This window comes from Hemitrygon akajei, unplaced genomic scaffold (genome assembly GCF_048418815.1).
Source record: "Hemitrygon akajei unplaced genomic scaffold, sHemAka1.3 Scf000073, whole genome shotgun sequence".
In the NCBI taxonomy this organism is placed as follows: domain Eukaryota; kingdom Metazoa; phylum Chordata; class Chondrichthyes; order Myliobatiformes; family Dasyatidae; genus Hemitrygon; species Hemitrygon akajei.
In genome coordinates, this window is record NW_027331959.1 from 2333349 (window position 1) to 2351775 (window position 18427).

The 18427-nt window shown below is 43.5% G+C and overlaps 1 protein-coding gene across 1 annotated transcript; it reads right to left on the reverse strand.

Annotated features, from left to right (window-relative positions):
• Window positions 1–1572: 1572 nt before the first annotated feature.
• On the reverse strand, window positions 1573–11963 carry LOC140722267 (uncharacterized). The gene is made up of 2 exons (XM_073037069.1): window positions 11900–11963; window positions 1573–3935 (listed from the first exon to the last, which is right to left on the reverse strand). The coding sequence occupies exon 2, from the start codon at window positions 3521–3523 to the stop codon at window positions 2381–2383; it is 1143 nt and encodes a 380-aa protein (XP_072893170.1). The 5' UTR covers window positions 3524–3935; window positions 11900–11963; the 3' UTR covers window positions 1573–2380.
• Window positions 11964–18427: the final 6464 nt, after the last annotated feature.

The window sequence follows — 18427 nt, forward strand, 5'->3', positions numbered from 1 at the left end:
TGCTTCAACATACTGAACACAGGCATTCAGGACTGGTTCTTTTTTCTTTTTCTTCTTCAGATGTCTTGCTAGACTACAAGACTGGTGTAGTTTGTTTTTGAACTTCAAAACATAGTCTAACAAGTTAACATGTACATCCCCATCAATCCACTGTTCCAAGGTCAAAGGTGCCTCACTCTCTGACCAAATCCAAGTTCAAATTGAACAATTTGAACTTCATATTGGCCATCATATGAGCAGCTTTCTTACAATAACAAGTAAGACCAGAATATTTCTCCTTCAACTGCTTCCTTTCATCCTTACTCTTGTCACTCGTCCCAGCATTAATTTTTGGTTTACCCTGGTGATCCCTGCTACTACTTTGGAAGCTCTTATTCAAGGTAAACTTAACCTTATGAGTTAAAGCAAACTCATCTGCTAATCTAGCAGACTCCTGCAAAGTGGCAGCATCCTTTTCATCTAAATATGTCTTTATGTCATCAGGGATGCGCCTTTCGAATTGTTCAATTAAAACCAACTCTTTAAAGCTGTTAAAATCATCATTTACATTTTTATATGTGCACCAGTGGTCAAAACACACAAACTTCTCATAAGCAAATTCCATATAAGTCTGACTCACCAGATTTCCTCAAATTTCTAAACTTTTGCCTGTATGCTTCAGGGACCATCTCATAAGCTGAGAGCACAGCCTGTTTCACTATGTCATAATCAGCTGCTTCATCAACTGTCAAAGCAGAATATGCTTGCTGAGCCTGCCCCTTAATTACACTTTGTAAGAGAATATGCCAATCCTCTTTTGGCCACTTTAAACTCTGAGCAACCTTCTCAAAACAGCTGAAAGTATTCATCAAACTCTGCCTCGTAAAAAGGAGGTACCAATTTAACTAACACACACAAAATGCTGGTGGAACACAGCAGACCAGGCAGCATCTATAGGAAGATCCACTGTCGAACCACTTTCCTCATGTTTGTTCTACCAATTTAACTTCCTCACTGGCCTCAAACATCACCAGATTCTAACACTAGACCCCTTTGCTGCAATCTCTCTATCTTTTCCAGCTCGAACACCCTCTGTCTTTCTGTTTCCTCCCTCTGTTTTTCTGCCTTTCTAGCCTCAAACTGCCTCTGCCTTTCTGCAGCCTCCATCTTTAATTTTTCTAACTTGTACTGGACCTCAAGCTCACTAGGTTTACTTTCAGGAAACACCTCCAACTCCTCCACGTTAAACACACCTTCAGATACATAATGTTCTGCTATTATCCTCTTCATCTGTGCTCTCTTCATTGTCAATTTCACCTTAGCAAGTTTTAACCTTTTAGCAATACTCGACAACTCAATCCTACTGGCGTCCTCTAATGCCTCAGAGGTTGGCACTTCCGGAAATCTATCAACATCTATTGCTGCTGATATTCCACACACAAATAAATCAAAAGGGATTTCCCCAATGAAATCAATAATTTATCAATCAATATGCCCCCAAATCTGTTCATATCCCGGACACAGCCCCAATTTTGTTATGAATCGTAACCCTTTAGAAACAAACCAGCAGCAATAGACTACAGCTGGAGTCTGTTTTTGATGTTAAAACAATCTTTATTAGATCCTAGTTATAATACAGTAACTTAAGCAAGATAATCAGAAGTTATGTGTATATGTGTGTGTAAATATAACTTCCAAACTATTGAGCTTGGGGGAAACAAGGCTTCGAGTCTTGATGCGTTAAGAGTATGAAAGTTCAGTTCAACCACAGAATAGGTGATGAGAGAGATATTTGTAATCCAGGGTAAATGGCGAGAGAAGGCAATTATGTCGAATTCCACAGGCTCCAACGTGGTAAAACGAGACAACAGTCGCTGTAGGTTTTATGCTTCATCGTTCCAAATCCACATACAAATTATCACCGAAAGTGACTTGTCACAAAGGGTATCGTCTTCAAGTGAATTACCACACCACACGCAGCCAAGCGTTAACACATAAGTGGTCTTCACAGGATATGCCAAATCCGATCCACACCTATGGAACAAACGAGGTGATAACCACACATTCGATGTATGGTGAATTGATAATTTACCCACCCTTGTGGTCATAGAAAAGTTCCAATCAGTGACCCTCGGCCACTAGTTCCCCGATTCTAATCCTTCCACTTTTCCTCCTCCGTCTTCGTCTGAGTGTCTGTGTCCTCGGTTAAAACTAAACAAGCTGCGGGCGAATTAAACAACCTGCAAGTCAGACTGACTCACCATCCTAATTTCTGTCTCTCTCTCTCTTAAGATGACTGTCCACAGCAAACAAAACCTAGGGATTCATAATAACGCCACTTCCCATTGTGAACTGACTGGTGTGCCAGTAGTTGGGATGACTGAGTGAATCCTTTCCCAAATTATGAACAGATGAACGGCTTCTCCCCGGTGTGAACTCGCTGATGTCTCTGTAGGGAGGAAGAGCGAGTGAAATTCTTCCCACATTCTGAGCAGGTGAACGGCTTCTCCCCAGTGTGAACTCGTTGATGAGTCTGTAGGTTGGATGAGTGAGTGAATCTCTTCCCACATTCTGAGCAGGTGAAAGGCCTCTCCCCAGTGTGAACTCGCTGGTGTTCCACTAGGTGGGATGACAGAGTGAACTGTTTCCCACATTCTGAGCAGTTGAACGGCTTCTCACCGGTATGAACTCTCTGATGTCTCTGTAGGGTGGAAGATTGAGTGAATCTCTTCCCACATTTTGAGCAGGTGAACGGCCTCTCACCAGTGTGAAATCGCTGGTGACTCTGTAGTGTGGATGACTGAGTGAATCCCTTCCCACAGACTGAGCAAGTGAACGGCTTCTCCCCAGTGTGAACTCGTTGGTGACTCTGTAGGTCGGATGACCGAGTGAATCTCTCCCCACAGATTGAACAGGTGAACGGCCTCTCCCCAGTGTGAAATCGCTGGTGACTCAGTAGGTTGGATAACTGAGTGAATCCCTTCCCACATTCTGAGCAGGTGAATGGCTTCTCCCCAGTGTGAACTCGCTGATGTCTCTGTAGGCTGGATGAATCAATGAATCCCTTCCCACAATCTGAGCAAGTGAACGGCTTTTCCCCAGTGTGAACTCGCTGATGTCTCTGTAGGGTGGATGAATGAGTGAATCCCTTCCCACAGTCTGAGCAGATGAACGGCTTCTCCCCAGTGTGAACTCGCTGATGACTCTGTAGGGTGGATGAATGAGTGAATCCCTTCCCACATTCTGAGCAGGTGAATGGCTTCTCCCCAGTGTGAACTCGCTGATGACTCTGTAGTTGAGATGACTGAGTGAATCTCTTCCCACAGACTGAGCAAGTGAACGGCTTCTCCCCAGTGTGAACTCGCTGGTGACTCTGTAGGGTGGATGACTGAGTGAATCTCTTCCCACAGACTGAGCAAGTGAACGGCTTCTCCCCAGTGTGAACTCGCTGGTGACTCTGTAGGGTGGATGAATGAGTGAATCTCTTCCCACAATCTGAGCAGGTGAATGACTTTTCCCCAGTGTGAACTCGCTGATGAGCCATTAGGTCAGATGACTGAGTGAATCCTTTCCCAGAAGTTCAGCAGATGACCAGCCTCTGCCTGGTGTGTTGTGAACTGACTGGTGTGTCCACAGGTGGGAAGACTGACTGAATCCCTTCCCACACACGGAACAGGTGAATGGCCTTGCCCAGTGTGAACTTGCTGATGTACCTTCAATTGAGATAACCGAGTCAATCCATTCCCTCTGTCTGAGCAGGTGAATGGCCTTTCCTCTGCGTAAAATGCCGGACATGCTAGTTGGCCAAATGACCGAGTGAGTCACTCCCCACAGTCTGAGCTGGACAGATGGTCTATTGAATCTCTTGCTCCACTTCTTAAGTATCTAGTCAGAGACAGCAAAACTGGCGTGCCGTGTTTGAGAGTCTTGGAGATAAATTCCTTCTCATTTTCAACCTGTAACAAGATTTACAAAATCCATCAATGGGTGTAGGACAACATTACAGATGAGATCACTTGAGTTGCCAAGGTTTGATCTGGTATCACACTGTTACAGTGAGGTTCAACCCAAGTTGGACAGAGAAATCATCTCCTGACTGGGCACAGTGCTGGTATCTGGAATCACCATCAATTTCCTCATGCTCTTGTGTCTCTATAGGAATGGGGCATTTCTGCCATCTCCAATTTGTACCTTGGCTCAGTTTGACTCTATCCATTGGTATTATTCCCTGTTCCTGCTGAGCAGCATGGGTGCCTGGCCCCACAGTAACTGAAACAGTCTCAAGCAAATAGTCTTTCTTGATGTGCAACTGGGATTTTCCTTAACTTAACGTGCCACAGTTTTAACGCCATATAAAAAAAAATTCTTGCTGCGATGAATGGTTGGTCTTCACAGCTGTTAAAAGGACTTAGAATGAATTTTTGTATTATTTCAGGTTCTTGTTACAGTAATAGAAAATTACAACACAGAAACAGGCCCTTTGGGCCATCTAGTTAGTGCTGAACTACTTCAACTGCACACTCCCATACCCTTATCATTTAGGTACCTATACAAACATCTTAAATGCTGAAATTGCACCACTTGTGCTGGCTGCTCATTCCACACCCAGATGACCGTCTGTGTGAAGAAGTTTCCCCTCATGTTTCCCTTAACGTTTCACCTTTCACCCTTAACCCATGGTCGCTGGTTGTAGTCCCACCCCATCTCAGTGGCAAAAGCCAGCTTGCATTTACCCTAGCTATGCCCCTCTATCACAATCAAATCTCCCCTCAGTCTTGTATGATCCAAGGAATAAAGTCCTGACCTGTACAATCTTCCCTTATAATCCAAGTGCTCCAGACCTGGCAACATCCTTGTAAATTTTCTCTGAACTCTTTCAACCTCTTTTACATCTTTCATGTAGGTAGGTGATCGAAACTGCACACAATACTCCAAATTAGGCCTCACCAATGTCTTGTACAAAGTCAACAATACATCCATCTCCTGTACTCAGTACTTTGGTTTATGAAGGCCAATGTGACGAAATCTTTCTTTCCGTCCCTATCAAACTGTGACACCACTTGCAGTGAATTCCCAGTGAATCTGTATTCCCAGATCCCTTTCTTCTACAGTGTTCCTCAGTGCCCTCCCATTCACTGTGTAAGACCTAGGTCCTTCCAAAATGCAACTTGTCTCCATTAAATTCCATTTTGCATTTCATAACCCATTTTTTCAGCGGGTCCAGATCACACTGCAAGCTATGATAGTCTTCCTTGCTGTTCACTACACCACAATCTTGGTTTCATCCACAAAGTTGCTGATCCAGCTAACCATGTTAACATTCAGATTACTGATATAGATGACAAACAACAACAGATCCAGCAGTGATCCTTGTGGCAACCACTAGTCACAGGCCTCCGGTCAGAGAGGCAACCATCCGCCACCACACTCTGGCTTCTCCCAATTTACTCGTCCAATTTACTATCTCATCTTGAATGCTGAGTGACTGAACCTTCTTGACCAACATCCCATATGAGACTTCGTCAAGTGCCTTGTTAAAGTCCATGTAGACAACATCCACTGACTTGCCTTCATCGACTTTCCTGATAACTTCCTCGAGAGAATATATGGTTTAGACATGACCTACCATGCTGAAAGCCATGCTGCCTATCCTGAATCAGTCCACATTGATCCGAATACTTGTATATCCAGCTCCTATATGTTTTGGTCATGTTCTGTACTGAAACATTTTTGGAAGTCTATTTTCTCTACAATTTCTAAAGTTTTAAAAATTAATTTACAACCTTTTTTATTTGGCATAATCCCTCAATATATTCATGGTATTTCGCCATCAAACCAACATGTAATTGCATTTGTTACATTATTGGCCAGAAGGGCTATTTTGTTGAAATGGAAAGATACTTCTGCTCCTACTTTGATACAATGGTTTTCTCAGGTGATACTGTCTTAGTTTGGCTAAAATCAGAAGTCGAACTTTTGATTCTCGATTTGATTTTGAGAAAAGGTGGAGTTCATTTGCCCACCTCTATCATCTGATTTGAGTTAATTAATATGGTTTCCTTCTGATTTTTCTTTAAATGGATTTGAGTTGGTGGTTTGATGTTTTTTTTTATGCAAGCGTGTATGATGTATAGCTCCGGGGTTCTGCTCCTAATGCTTTTTTTTTTGTTTTTTACTTTCGGGTTTTTTGTTTCTTTTTCTTTCAAAAAATATTCTTAAAACTTTATTTTTTCTTATTATTACTGATATATTGCTTAGCTTTGTTAATCAGTTATTTGCTAATTTAATTTTTATTGTACATAATGACATATTGACTTAATGTATCTTTTTTGTTAATCATCAATAATAATTTATTAAAAAAAGATTTTAAAATGAAATATCTGCCTCCTGCACACACTTTCCAATAACTTTCCCACTAGTGATATCAGGCTCACCAATGTATAATTTCCTAGTTTATTTTTAGAGCCTTTCTTGAACTGCGGAACAACACTGGCTGTCCTCCAATCCTCCAGTGCCTCACCTGTCACTAACGGTGATTTAAACATCTGTGCTTTGGCCCCGACAATTTCTGCACTTGTCTTCCACAGGGTCCGAGGGAACAACTTGTCAGGCCCTGGGGACTTATCCATGGTAATTTCCCTTAAGACAGCAAACACCTCCACCTCTGTAATCTGTACAGGGTCCATGGAGTTGATGCTGCTTTGCCTCACTTCTATAGACTCTGTGACCATCTTCTGTGTAAATATGGAAGCAGAAAAATATCTCCCCCATCTATTTTGTCTCCTCATATTCTGATCTTTCAGATGATTTTTTTTTCGCTTACAATCTTTTTGCTCTCAATATATCTTCAGAGTCTCTGAGGATTCTCCTCCACCTTGTCTGCTGGGGCAACCTCATGCCTTCTTTTATTTCTTTCATAAGTGTTCACTTGAATTTCCTGTACCCCATTTCTTCCTATTTACCTGTACCTGGTATGCACCTCCCTTTTTATAGATCTGGGAGAGGAAAGCCAAAGGGCTGATAGACCTGCATGGTGGGAGGTGGGGGTAAGGGGAGGGGGTTAATCTAAAGTTGCAGGGGGAATGGGAGCCTGAATAACAGAACAGATAGTGGAGGGGTTGTGCAGACAGTTGTTTTCAGTCCTCAGACAAAGTCAGGAATGAAAAAGTTGAGCATGGTGCTGTGAATATGCTGAGCCCTGTATATTTCAAATCAAGTAACAGTGTAGGACAAGGTGGATGTGTTAAGGGCGTGGATCAACACCTGGAATTAAGATATCACTGTAATATCAAGAAGTCAGCATCTCGTAGGCTGCTTAGGACCCTGGCTATTTTTTTTAAAGGTCATAGCAGCCATGAGCTTGAGAAAGTGAGTAGAAATGCACAAATGCTTTCCCATAAGCTGAGCAGGTGACAGCAGCCTTGGTGTGAGAAGCATATTGACACAAGAGGGAGTGACTATTTACAAGGGCAGCAGACTTTGGGTGGTGGGCCTGTGTCTGTCTGCATCCAGACATAGTAGCAAATAAAACTGTTATACAAACAATTTATGACTGATAAAGTTAACATTACTCATCTGTAGAGAAACTAAGGGGGGAGTGAACCCACATGTATCTGTGTACGTGACTGCATGATATAAAAAGAAATGTATTTGCTTCAGGAGAGAGAGACCCTCGAAGCAGCCTCCGAGAGAGAGTGCAATCCACGTGTGGAACCTAAACAGATGGCGGAGATCTTAAATAATTTTTCATCTCTATTTACTCAGGAGATGGAGAAAGGGTCTATGGGAGTGTGGAAAAGTGGCATTAAAATCCTAGACATGTACAGTTTAAAGAAGAGAAGTTACATTGCTGTTCAAATTTCAAACATAGAAGTCCACAGCATATTCCAGGTTATTCAGCGTAAAATGTTGTGCCAACCATGTAACTGCCCAGAATTTCCCTAGCGCATAGCCCTCTATTTTCCTAAGCTCCATGTACCTATCTAAGAGGCTGTTAAAAGACCCTATTGTATCTGCCTCGACCACTGCTGCCGGCAGTGGATTGCACGCACCCACCACTCTCTGTGTAAAAAAAAACACTTACGGCTGACATCCCCACGGTAGCTATTTCCAAGCACTTTGAAACAATGCCCCCTCAAGTTAGCCATTTCAACCCTGAGAAAAAACCTCTGGCTATCCACACGTTCAATACCCCTCATCATTTTATACACCTAAGAAAGGCTCTAAATATAAACAAGGAAATTAAAAATTGCTTTGAGGATTTGTTAGAAGTATAGAAAATTATGAGGGTATGGATCGGGTAAATGCAAACAGTTTTTTCCACTGAGGTTGGATGGGATGACAGCCAGAGGTCATGGGTAAGTGGGGAAGGTGAAAATTTAACAGAAACATTTGGAAAAGCTCTTTACTGAAATGGTCGTGAGAGTGTGGAATGAGATGCCAGCACAAGTGGTGAACATGAGCTCAGTTTCACAATTAAGAGAAGTTTGATAGGTACCTGGATTGTAGGGGTATGGAGGGTGATGGTCCTGGAGCAGGAAGTTGTATTGGACAGCTTAAATGTTTTTTCAGCATTGACTAGATGGGCCAAGTAGCCTGTTTCTGTACTGAACTTCTCCATGTTTCTATGGCAGAGAAGTTGGCCAAACTTGTTTGGAAGGGAAAAGGTAGGAGTGACAACGGAGCTGCAATGGCTGGAGTTTCTGGGAGCAATTCGGGAGCTGAGTGATCGATACATCCCAAAGAAGTGGAAGCAGGAGGACACAACCGTGGCTGAAATGAGAAGCCAAAGCCGACATAAAAGCCAAAGAGAGGGCAAACAAAAGAGCAAAAACTATTGGGAAGCTTTTCGAAACCAACAGAAGACAAGTCAAAAAACGTCAGATGAGCTCAGGGCGTGGAGTCACGATATTGTAGTCATTAATGAGTCTTGGTAGCACAGAAAACCAAGGCAATGTCTGAGGCATTTAAAGGAACAAAATATCCGGGGCTTCAATCTCTCTTGAAAACCCAGGTTCCCTGCACCAGGTACCTTTCAACTTTTATTTTGACAGGCATGTTCAAACTGTACACCCTCAAAATTTCATTTCTGAAGGCCTCCCACTTACAAGTACTCCTTTGCCAGAAAACAGCCTGTCCAAAACCACACTTGACAGATCCTTTCTGATACCATCAAAATTGACCTTTCTCCAATTTAGAATCTCAACCCGTGGTCCAGACCTCCCTTTCTCCATAGTTACTTTGAATCTCATGGCATTATGATCACTAATTGCTGTCACCAGCCCTGGATCATTTCCTAATGGCTTATTGCACACTTCTACGTCGGGAATTCTACGTACTGATTAAGGGCACATTTGACAAACTTTACCCTATCTAGTCCATTTACAGTATGGGTGTCCTGGTCAATATATGGGAAGTTAAATTCACTTACTGCATCAACCTTTGTTTCTTGGCATGGTCTGCGATCTCTCTACAAATTTGTTCCTCTAAACCCCTCAGACTGTTGGGTGCAACCAAGTCCCAGTAATGGCTACAATATCATAATTCCCTGTCCTGAGCTCATCTGGCTTTCCTACGATGCTTCTTGCATTGTGATATACACAGCTCAGCACATTCATCGCACCATGCTCAGCCATTTGATTGCTGACTCTATCTGAGGTCTGAACAACATCGGACTGGTGTCAAGAAAACAAACTCTCCCTGACTGGCACAAAAACAAAGGAGCTGATTGTGGACAACAGGAGGTATGGAGACTGGCAAACCCCCATTGACATCAATGGATCTGGGGTTGAGAGGGTGAACAGCTTTAAGTTCTTTGGTATAAACATCACCAAGATTTCACTTTGTCTGCACATACTGGCTATGTTGTGAGAAAAGCAAAACAGCACCTCTTTCACTTCAGACGGGTGAAGAAATTTGGGATGGGACCCCAAATCCTAAGAACTTTCTACAGGGACAGAATTGAAAGCATCCTGACCAGCTGCATCACAGCCTGGTATGGGAACTGTACTTCGCTTAATCGCAGGAACCTACAGAGAGAGGTGCGGACAGCCCAGCATATCTGCAGATGTGAACTTCCCATGATTCAGGACATTTACAAAGACAGGTGTGTAAAAGGGGCCCAAAGGATTTTGGGGACCTAATTCACCACATACACCAACTGTTCCTGCTGTTCCCATCCAGGAAACAGTACCACAGCAAAAGGACCCACAGGCTCCGGGACATCATCTTCCACCAGGCCATCAGACTGATTCATTCATGCTGATACAATTGCACTTCCATGTTGTATTGACTGTCCTATGTACAAACTATTTATTATTAATTACTATAAACTACACATTGCACATTTAGATGGAGATGTAACGTAAAGGTTTCTACTCCTCATGTATATGAAGGATGCACATAATAAAGTCAATTCAATACAATCTCTCTACTACCTGAACTGTCATTCTGGCTCCTATTCCCCTTACAATTTACATCACCCTCCACACTAGCTCTAGCAAGCCTTACTGCTAGAATATTACACCCTTTCCTGGTCTATTCCCCTACCTAACCAATCCCCTATCACCCCTTTGACTTTCCACTGCCAGGCAACTCCCCCCAATGGTTTCTAAAGTGGTCTACCTGTTGTTGTGGGGAATGGTCACAAGAGTACTCTGCAATGGCTATTTAACCGCATTCCCCTTCCTGACTCTCACCCAGTTTCCTGTGTCTTGCACCTTGGGTGTAACTCACCTTTCTTCATGTCATAACTATCACCCGCTCCAACTCCTGGATGATCCAGAATTCATCCATTTCAAGTTCCAACTCTTTGAAGTGCAGGGTTACAAGCTGCAGCTGGATGCACATCTTGTAGGTGAGGGCATCAGGGACACTGGAGGTCTCCCCACCTCCCCTCCAATATCCCCTCTAATTTGTAATAACCAGTGTGCACATAAATCTTGTACTGTGCATTTTTAGCCAGTGACAACATGTGCACAGTGAATTTTATATAGAGAGTTATTCATTTTAACAGCTAGCAAATCACTGTCGTTAGGAGTTTGATCTTCTCTGGGTTCGATCGAATTGACCTGCACTCTCACACAACCTGTGTAGCAGGCCTGTAACGGGTAATGAAGGATTTTCTCACCAGAGCTTTTGCACTTTGTCCACATGTGATTTGCTTGCTAAATTGTGCTTTAAAACGTCAGATTTCCAAATATCACTCCACTTCTTCCCACTTGCAAATTCTCCAGCAACTTTTGCATCACCACAATATACACAGGTAACACCAGTTTCTATATTCTACATAAATATTACCCCTGAACTCTCCCCCAAATGACTGAAAGTGGTGAACTAAGTGATGGTAATGCCAATGAATATAAAGGGAAGGGCAGTAGTCTGTCTCATTGGAGTCTGGCACATCTGTGATGTGAAAGCTATTTGTTGCCCAGGGCAAAGTTGTTTGATATCATTATGTACACGGAGAGAATAAGACAAAACATGTTCTCACTGGTAGAAAAGTTAGAACAAGCAACACACACAAAATGCAGGAGGAACTCAGCAGGCCAGGCAGCACCAAAAGAGTACTAATGCTGAATTCCGCCGGCATTGTGTGTGCGTTGCTTGCATTTCCAGCATCTGCAGATTTTTTCTTGTTTGTGAATGGAGGCAGAACAAAGGCGATTTTCTCAACTGGTGATCTAAAAGATTTTGTTCCCTCTCTCCGAGTTCCCAATCCTTGCATTTAGATAGCTGTAGCTCAGCTCTGTCTGAGAGATCAATCGGTTTCCATTCCGTCATCAGCTGGAAGCTCCCTGGGGCCCGTGAATGGATCGGGAGCTGAGAGAGAGGGAAGAGAGCAGGACTGTCCTGGGATTGCGGGTCACAGGATTTGCCCGGAAATCGGTGTTTATAAAAAGAGACAGAGAATTGTTCTCACCTGCACATCGATATTTCAAGGCCTTCTTAGTACTGTGCGCATGCGTCATTCTCGGTGACGTCACAACCCTGACGCCTGCGCATTTCATCGGTGCTTCAGTGCCGGCTAAAAACTTTATCGCAGGTCCTTATGGGTAGTCACGGTGCCATTAAACATTTCTGCAAGCACTGGTTCAATGTCTGTACCTCATTTTTTTTCGTCTGTAGAGAAAAATCTGCAGCTGTTCAAACGCAGAAAGCGGCTCCCATAAAGAATATACTCAATATCAACGTATATCTCATGCCACAGTAAAATGGAGATCTGAAACACAGGAGATTCTGTATTTGTTGGAAATACAGAGACGCACACAAACAGAATGCAGGAGGAACTCTGCAATTCAGGCAGCAACTAATTAGCTGAGTACACAATCGAGCTGAAGGGGCTCGGCCTAAACGTTGTCTATTTATTCCTCTCCACATTTACTGCCTGATCTGTTAATTTCCACTCGTATTTTGCAGAAATTAACCACCTTTTTTTCCGGACAACCTGTTTCCAAATGTTTCCGATCTTTCTTTTGTAGCCATTGCCTGCTGGTTTGATTCCGCCTCCTCCTCGTGAACTCCAGGCCCCATCTCTCTCTGCAGCCCCACAGCCCTGACTCAGGCTGGTAACTCTTTGGTTTCTGACTCTGCACCATGGAAGATTCACTGGCGAGTCTACTTGAAGACGATATTCCTGTCACTGTCACCTGGTGATATTTCGAAGTGAATTTCGGAACGAATCAACGGATAAGATCTTCGGCGACTGTTATTTCGTTTACCCAGCGTGGAATGTGTGTGGAATTCTTCGTAATTGCCTTCTCTCTACATGTTCGTGTGGATTTACAAATCTCTCCTCTCACTCACTTATTCCGTGGATTACTGAACTTTTCTACTTTAGCATTTTAGGACTTTAAGCATTGTTTCACAAGCTTGATAGTTTGGAAGCTCTACATACACATATATACGATAACATTGTTAACCTGTTTATTTCGTTTAATCTTTTATATTTGGAGCAGATACTGATAAAGATAATGGATTTAACATCGAAACCAGACTCCATTAGTGATCTATTGCTGCTGGTACGTAACAATTGCAACAACCCAGCTGTCTGAGGCACAGTCCTTTAAAATTGGTGAAAATGACCCAAAACGTTGAAAAGAGCAGGGAAGAAGGAGTTTAACAAACTTTGTCCAGAGCCCTGAAGAACGTCAAAACCACAGTGAGTTCATCTTCTTATTCAGCCTGGAGAAAATCATGCAGGAAATTCATGCAGATGTATAAGATGATGAGAGGCATTAGTTGTGTGGATAGCCAGAGGCTTTTTCCCAGGGCTGAAACGGCAAACACGAGGGGCAGAGATTTAAGCTGCTTGGAAGTACCTACAGAGGAGTTGTCAGAGCTAAGTTTTTTAAACAAAGAGTGGTGCATGTGTGGAATGCACCGCCAGCGCCGGTGGTAGAGGCAGATACAATAGGATCTTTTAAGAGACTTTTAGAGAGGTAAATGGAACTTAGGAAAATAGCTGTCTATGCGGTCGGGAAATTCTAGACAGTTTCCAGAGTAATTTACATGGTCGGCACAGCATTGTGGGCCAACGCATCTGTAATATGCTGTAGACTTCTATGATTCTATGAAATTTCACGGAAATCTCCTGTCCCACTGTGTGGTGACTAGTTGAAACCTGTCATCTCAGGGAGAGTGATAGGGGAATGGCAGGGATAGGTTTTGATGTACTGATATGGAACAGAAACATGGGCAGGGGCAAGATGGGCCGAGTGGCCTTTCTAGCGTACATTGTGAGTGTGGTAGAGACAGTAACTACCTGAGACAGGGGAGTGAATACAGAACTGATTTATCTTTCACAGATCCACAGTATTAAACACCAGTCAAGTTTAAGGCTAACATCAGCAGAACAGACTCCTCCAATGCTCAGTGACCAGGGTTCAGTCCTGAACTGCAGAATCTGACAGTAACAGTCCCTCATGAACCTGCAGCTGCCTTCAGTCACCGTGATGTTTAAACATTTAACACGGAGCTGATTTGAACTTCCTCCCTGATGTGAAGTTGCTGGTGTTGCAGCAGCTGGGATGATTGAGTAAATCTCTTTGCTCACTCCGGACAGAAATGTGGCCTCTATTTATTGTGAACTCACCGAAGCATCACAAGGTGGGTTAACTGAATGTGTCTCTTCGCACTCAGGGAGCAGATGAACGGCCGCTTCCCAATGTGAAGCTGCTGGTGTATCTGCGATGGCCGACTGAATCCCTTCCAAAATGAGAGCCAGTGAATGACATCAACACGTACAAACAAGCTGGATGAACTCAGCAGGTCGGGCAGCTTCCGTTGAAACGAGCAGTCAACGTTCGGGCCGAGACCCTTCGTCAGTGAACGACATCACACTGCTATCAAGTCATGGCAATGTATCCAATCAGATCACGGACATGGACACGTGATCGGGCTCTCCTGGTCGCGAGCCAGCATCTGTCATCAGCATCAGTCAGGATGTCTTCTCCAGCATCTCCGCCTCCATATTCAAGGATCAGTGGCATTCAAGCGCTGGTGAACTGACAGACACTGCGGAGATATCGTTCTGTTGTGTTTGTGATTCCCACACATAGATCTTCTGACATTTCTACACTGTTAAAAGTTTGAATTTGAATTTATGGCATTGTGATAAGCAGATACTATAGCCCTGCACGACCTCTCTATCCAGTCCTTTCAATATTCGACGTCATTCGTAAATTTGGCCACAGGCCCATCAATACTGTCATCCGATGCATTGACATAGAACGTAAACAGAAACGTTGCCAACTCAGACCCCTGTGGGCCTCTGGGGTAGTAATCTCAGGATTGCTGCCTGCGCCACGTGCTAGCGACGAAAGAATAGCATGATCAGGCGTATTAATGTGTGGCTGAGAGAGTTGTGTAGGGGGGCAGGGCTTCTGATTCCTGGATCATTGGGTCCGACCGGTACAAAATGGACGGGTTACACCTGAACACAAAGCGGTCCAATATCCTGGCGGGCAGATTTAATAAAGCTGTTAGTGAGGGTTTAAACGAATTTGACAGAGAGATGGGAGCCGGAGTGATTAGGCTGAGGAAGGGGAAAACAGAAATAAATCAATGATGGCGTGCAACAGAGATTTTAGAAAGAACAGGCAGGAGATAAAGCTTAATCAAAGCCACTGGAATGAGTTACAGGGCAATAGAGTCGTGGGGCAATTAAAACAGAAAGCAACAAATGCTGGACTGAGAGTGTTGTATTTGAATGCACGCAGTATAAGGAATAAAATGGACTGTCTTGAAATTCAGGACTGGCAAATTTGACGCTGTGGCCATTTGTGAAACTTGGCTAAAGAATGGCTGGCATTGGGAACTGAACGTCCAAGGATACAAGGTGTATCAGAAAGATAGGTTAGTGGGCACAGGAAGTGGTGTAGCCCTGTGTACAAAAATTAATATTAAATCATTGAAATTAGATGACGTAGGATTTGAAGGTCGCTGTAGGTCGAATTAAGAAATTTACGATGTATGTCAATGATTTGGACTACGGCATTAATGGATTTGTGGCTAAATTTTCCGATGATACCAAGATAGGTGGAGGAGCGGGTAGTGTTGAGGAAACAGAGAGCCTGCAGAGATACTTAGATAGTTTAGGGGAATGGGCAAAGAAGTGGCAAATGAAATACTAAGTTGTAAAGTGTACTAAATTGGTGGAAGAAATAAACGGGCGGACAATTGTTTAGATGGGGAGAGAATTCTAAACGCAGAGATACAAGTGGACTTGGAAGTCCTTCTGCAAGATACCCTAACGGTTAACTTCCAGGTTGAGTCGGTGGTGAAGAACGCAAATGCAATGCTGGCATTCATTTCTAGAGGTATAGAATATAAGAGCAGGGATGCGATGGTGAGTCTCTTTAAGGCACTCGTGATATCACTCAGACTATTGGGTGCAGTTTTGGGATCCTAATTTTAGAAATGATATACTGACATTATACGGACCTGGACGTCAAGAGATGGGGAGACGTCGCGAACGATCGCTCACGCTGGAGACGAGAACTACACAGAGGGCTGGAGCGCGGAGGAGAGAAACTGAGGCTTGCCGCCGAGGAAAAGCGCGCTCGCCGAAAAGACAACAACACGGCAACATTGGAGGAGAGCGTCTTCAAATGCAATCGCTGCAACCGAGACTGTCACTCCCGTGTGGGCCTGTACAGCCACAACAGACGCTGCACCACCATCAGCAGCTGAATCAAAACTCTCCAGGCGCAGATCCATGGTCTCTCGAGACCGACGGATGCCACATCATCGTACTGACATTAGAGAGGGTTCAGAGGAGATTCACGGGAATGATTCCGTTGGGCTGTATTCCCTGGACTTCAGGAGAATAATGGGGATCTCATAGAAATATTCTCAATGATAAAAGGTCTGAACAGATTAGATATGGCAAAGTTAGTTTCCCATGGTAGGGGATTCTAGGACAAGAGGGCATGACTGCTGAATTAAAGGACGTCCATTTAGAACAGAGATACGGATAAATTACTTAAATCAGTGTGTGGTAAATGTGTGGAATTTGTTGTCACGAGTGGCTGTGGAGCCAAGTCATTGTGTGTATTTAAGGTAGAGATAAATAGGTTATTGATTAGCCAGCGCATCAAAGGTTATGGGGTGATGGCAGGGGAGTGGGGTTGACTGGAAGAATTGGATCAGCCCATGATTGAATGGCGGAGCAGAATTGTTGGGCCGAACGGCCAACTACTGCTCCAATATTTTATGGTCTTATTGTCTATTCCACTGTTTCGCCCTGTCAAAGTGCAGCCAATAGTTCTGGTTATATGAACTATTCATATGAGAATACAGCCTTTTCTATTTTTCTGAGCTCCTCATAAATGTGCACAGTTTACTTAAGCTTTGCTCCAGAATTTCCACACAATTAAAGGTTTATTACATATTTATTTTTATTTTTGCACTACTTATACCATTTAACGACTTAACGTGAATATTTTTTGTAATTCATAGCTGTTAAAATCTATTGATATGAATTAGGTTCTCCTGTTGCTGCAGAGACAACAGATTTCATGACATATGCCGGTGCTATTAAACCTGATTCTGATATTGATATGGGAGACCCACCACCGGTCACCTGATCCCAGTTACCTCAGATTGTAATGCGAGATTGAAGCCTTTTCTAATTATTTGCATTCCTCAGAAATGACAACAGTTCAGTTAAGTTTTCTTTTGAGGTTCCAAAGCAGAAGCTCAGTCTGTCTAATATTTCCACACAATTAAAATGGGGATATTGTTTATTCTTATCACGTACTGAGCGACAGTGAAAATCTTGCCTGACGTACCAGCCACACAGATCAATACATTACGACAGTACATTGAGCTGATATACGACAAAACAATAACGGTAACAAAGCATTATGGCTGCAGAGAAAGTGCAGTGTAGATAGACATATGGTGCAGGGTCACGTCGAGTTACATTGTGAGGTCGAGTACATTTTATCGGACTAAAGACCATTCATTTGGCTTATAACCACAGACAGGAATCCGACCTTGAGCCGGGTGGTACGCGCTTTAAGGCTTTTGTATCTCTTCCCCGATGGGGAGCGGGTTTTGCAGCAAGAATGTCCAGGTTGTGAGGATGTTTGAGTACATGGCCTGCTTTTCCGAGGCAGGGGAAGTGTAGGAAGAGTCCATGGAGGGGAGGCTTGTTTCTCTGATGTTTTCTGCTCTCCAAAGCTCTCTGCAGTTCCTTGCAGTCATGGGCAGAGCAGTAGCCATACGAAGGCGTGAAGTATCGACAAGAAGCTCAGAGACCTCGGCCTTCACCCTGCCTTGTGTAGCTGGATCCTAGACTTCCTGTCAGATCGCCGGCAGGTGGTAAGAGTGAGCTCCCTCACCTCTGTCTCTCTGACCCTCAGCACACATACCCCACAGGGTTGTCTCCTTGGCCCCCTCCTTTCGTCTCATGACTTGTGTCGCCACCCACAGCTCCAATATGCAAATTTGCTGACGACACTACACTGACTGGACTAATCTCAAATAATAACGATCAGCCGACAGAGAAGAAGTCATCACCCCGACACAGTGGTGTCAAGAAAACAACCTCTCCGTCATTGTGTCAAAAACAAAGGAGCTGGTTGTGGATTACAGGAGGAATAGAAACAGTGACCAAATTCAATATTTTCAAGTCTGTTATTGCACATTTAAATATTGATCATGACAGAACGTACTGTATATAAAATACGGTTAATGACATGTTTATAGATAATGGATTGTTACTGACAGAGAATCGTATAATCTGTGTTCCGTGTGTTATCCGAATGTACTTGCCTGTGATGCTGCCACAAGTCAGCGTTTCTCTGTACCTGTACCTTCCCGTACTTGTGCAATTGGCAATAAATTCAACAGGATCTGAGAAATCTCAGTGAGATTTGATCAGTGATGATCATCTCGGCAGCTCGGTAGTTCGAATGTATGAGACAGTACACTGTTAAATGCA

Bases quoted from the DNA above. Each gene is read 5' to 3' on its own strand.
- LOC140722267 (XM_073037069.1), bottom strand. From the start codon at position 3,523: ATGGCTCATCAGCGAGTTCACACTGGGGAAAAGTCATTCACCTGCTCA.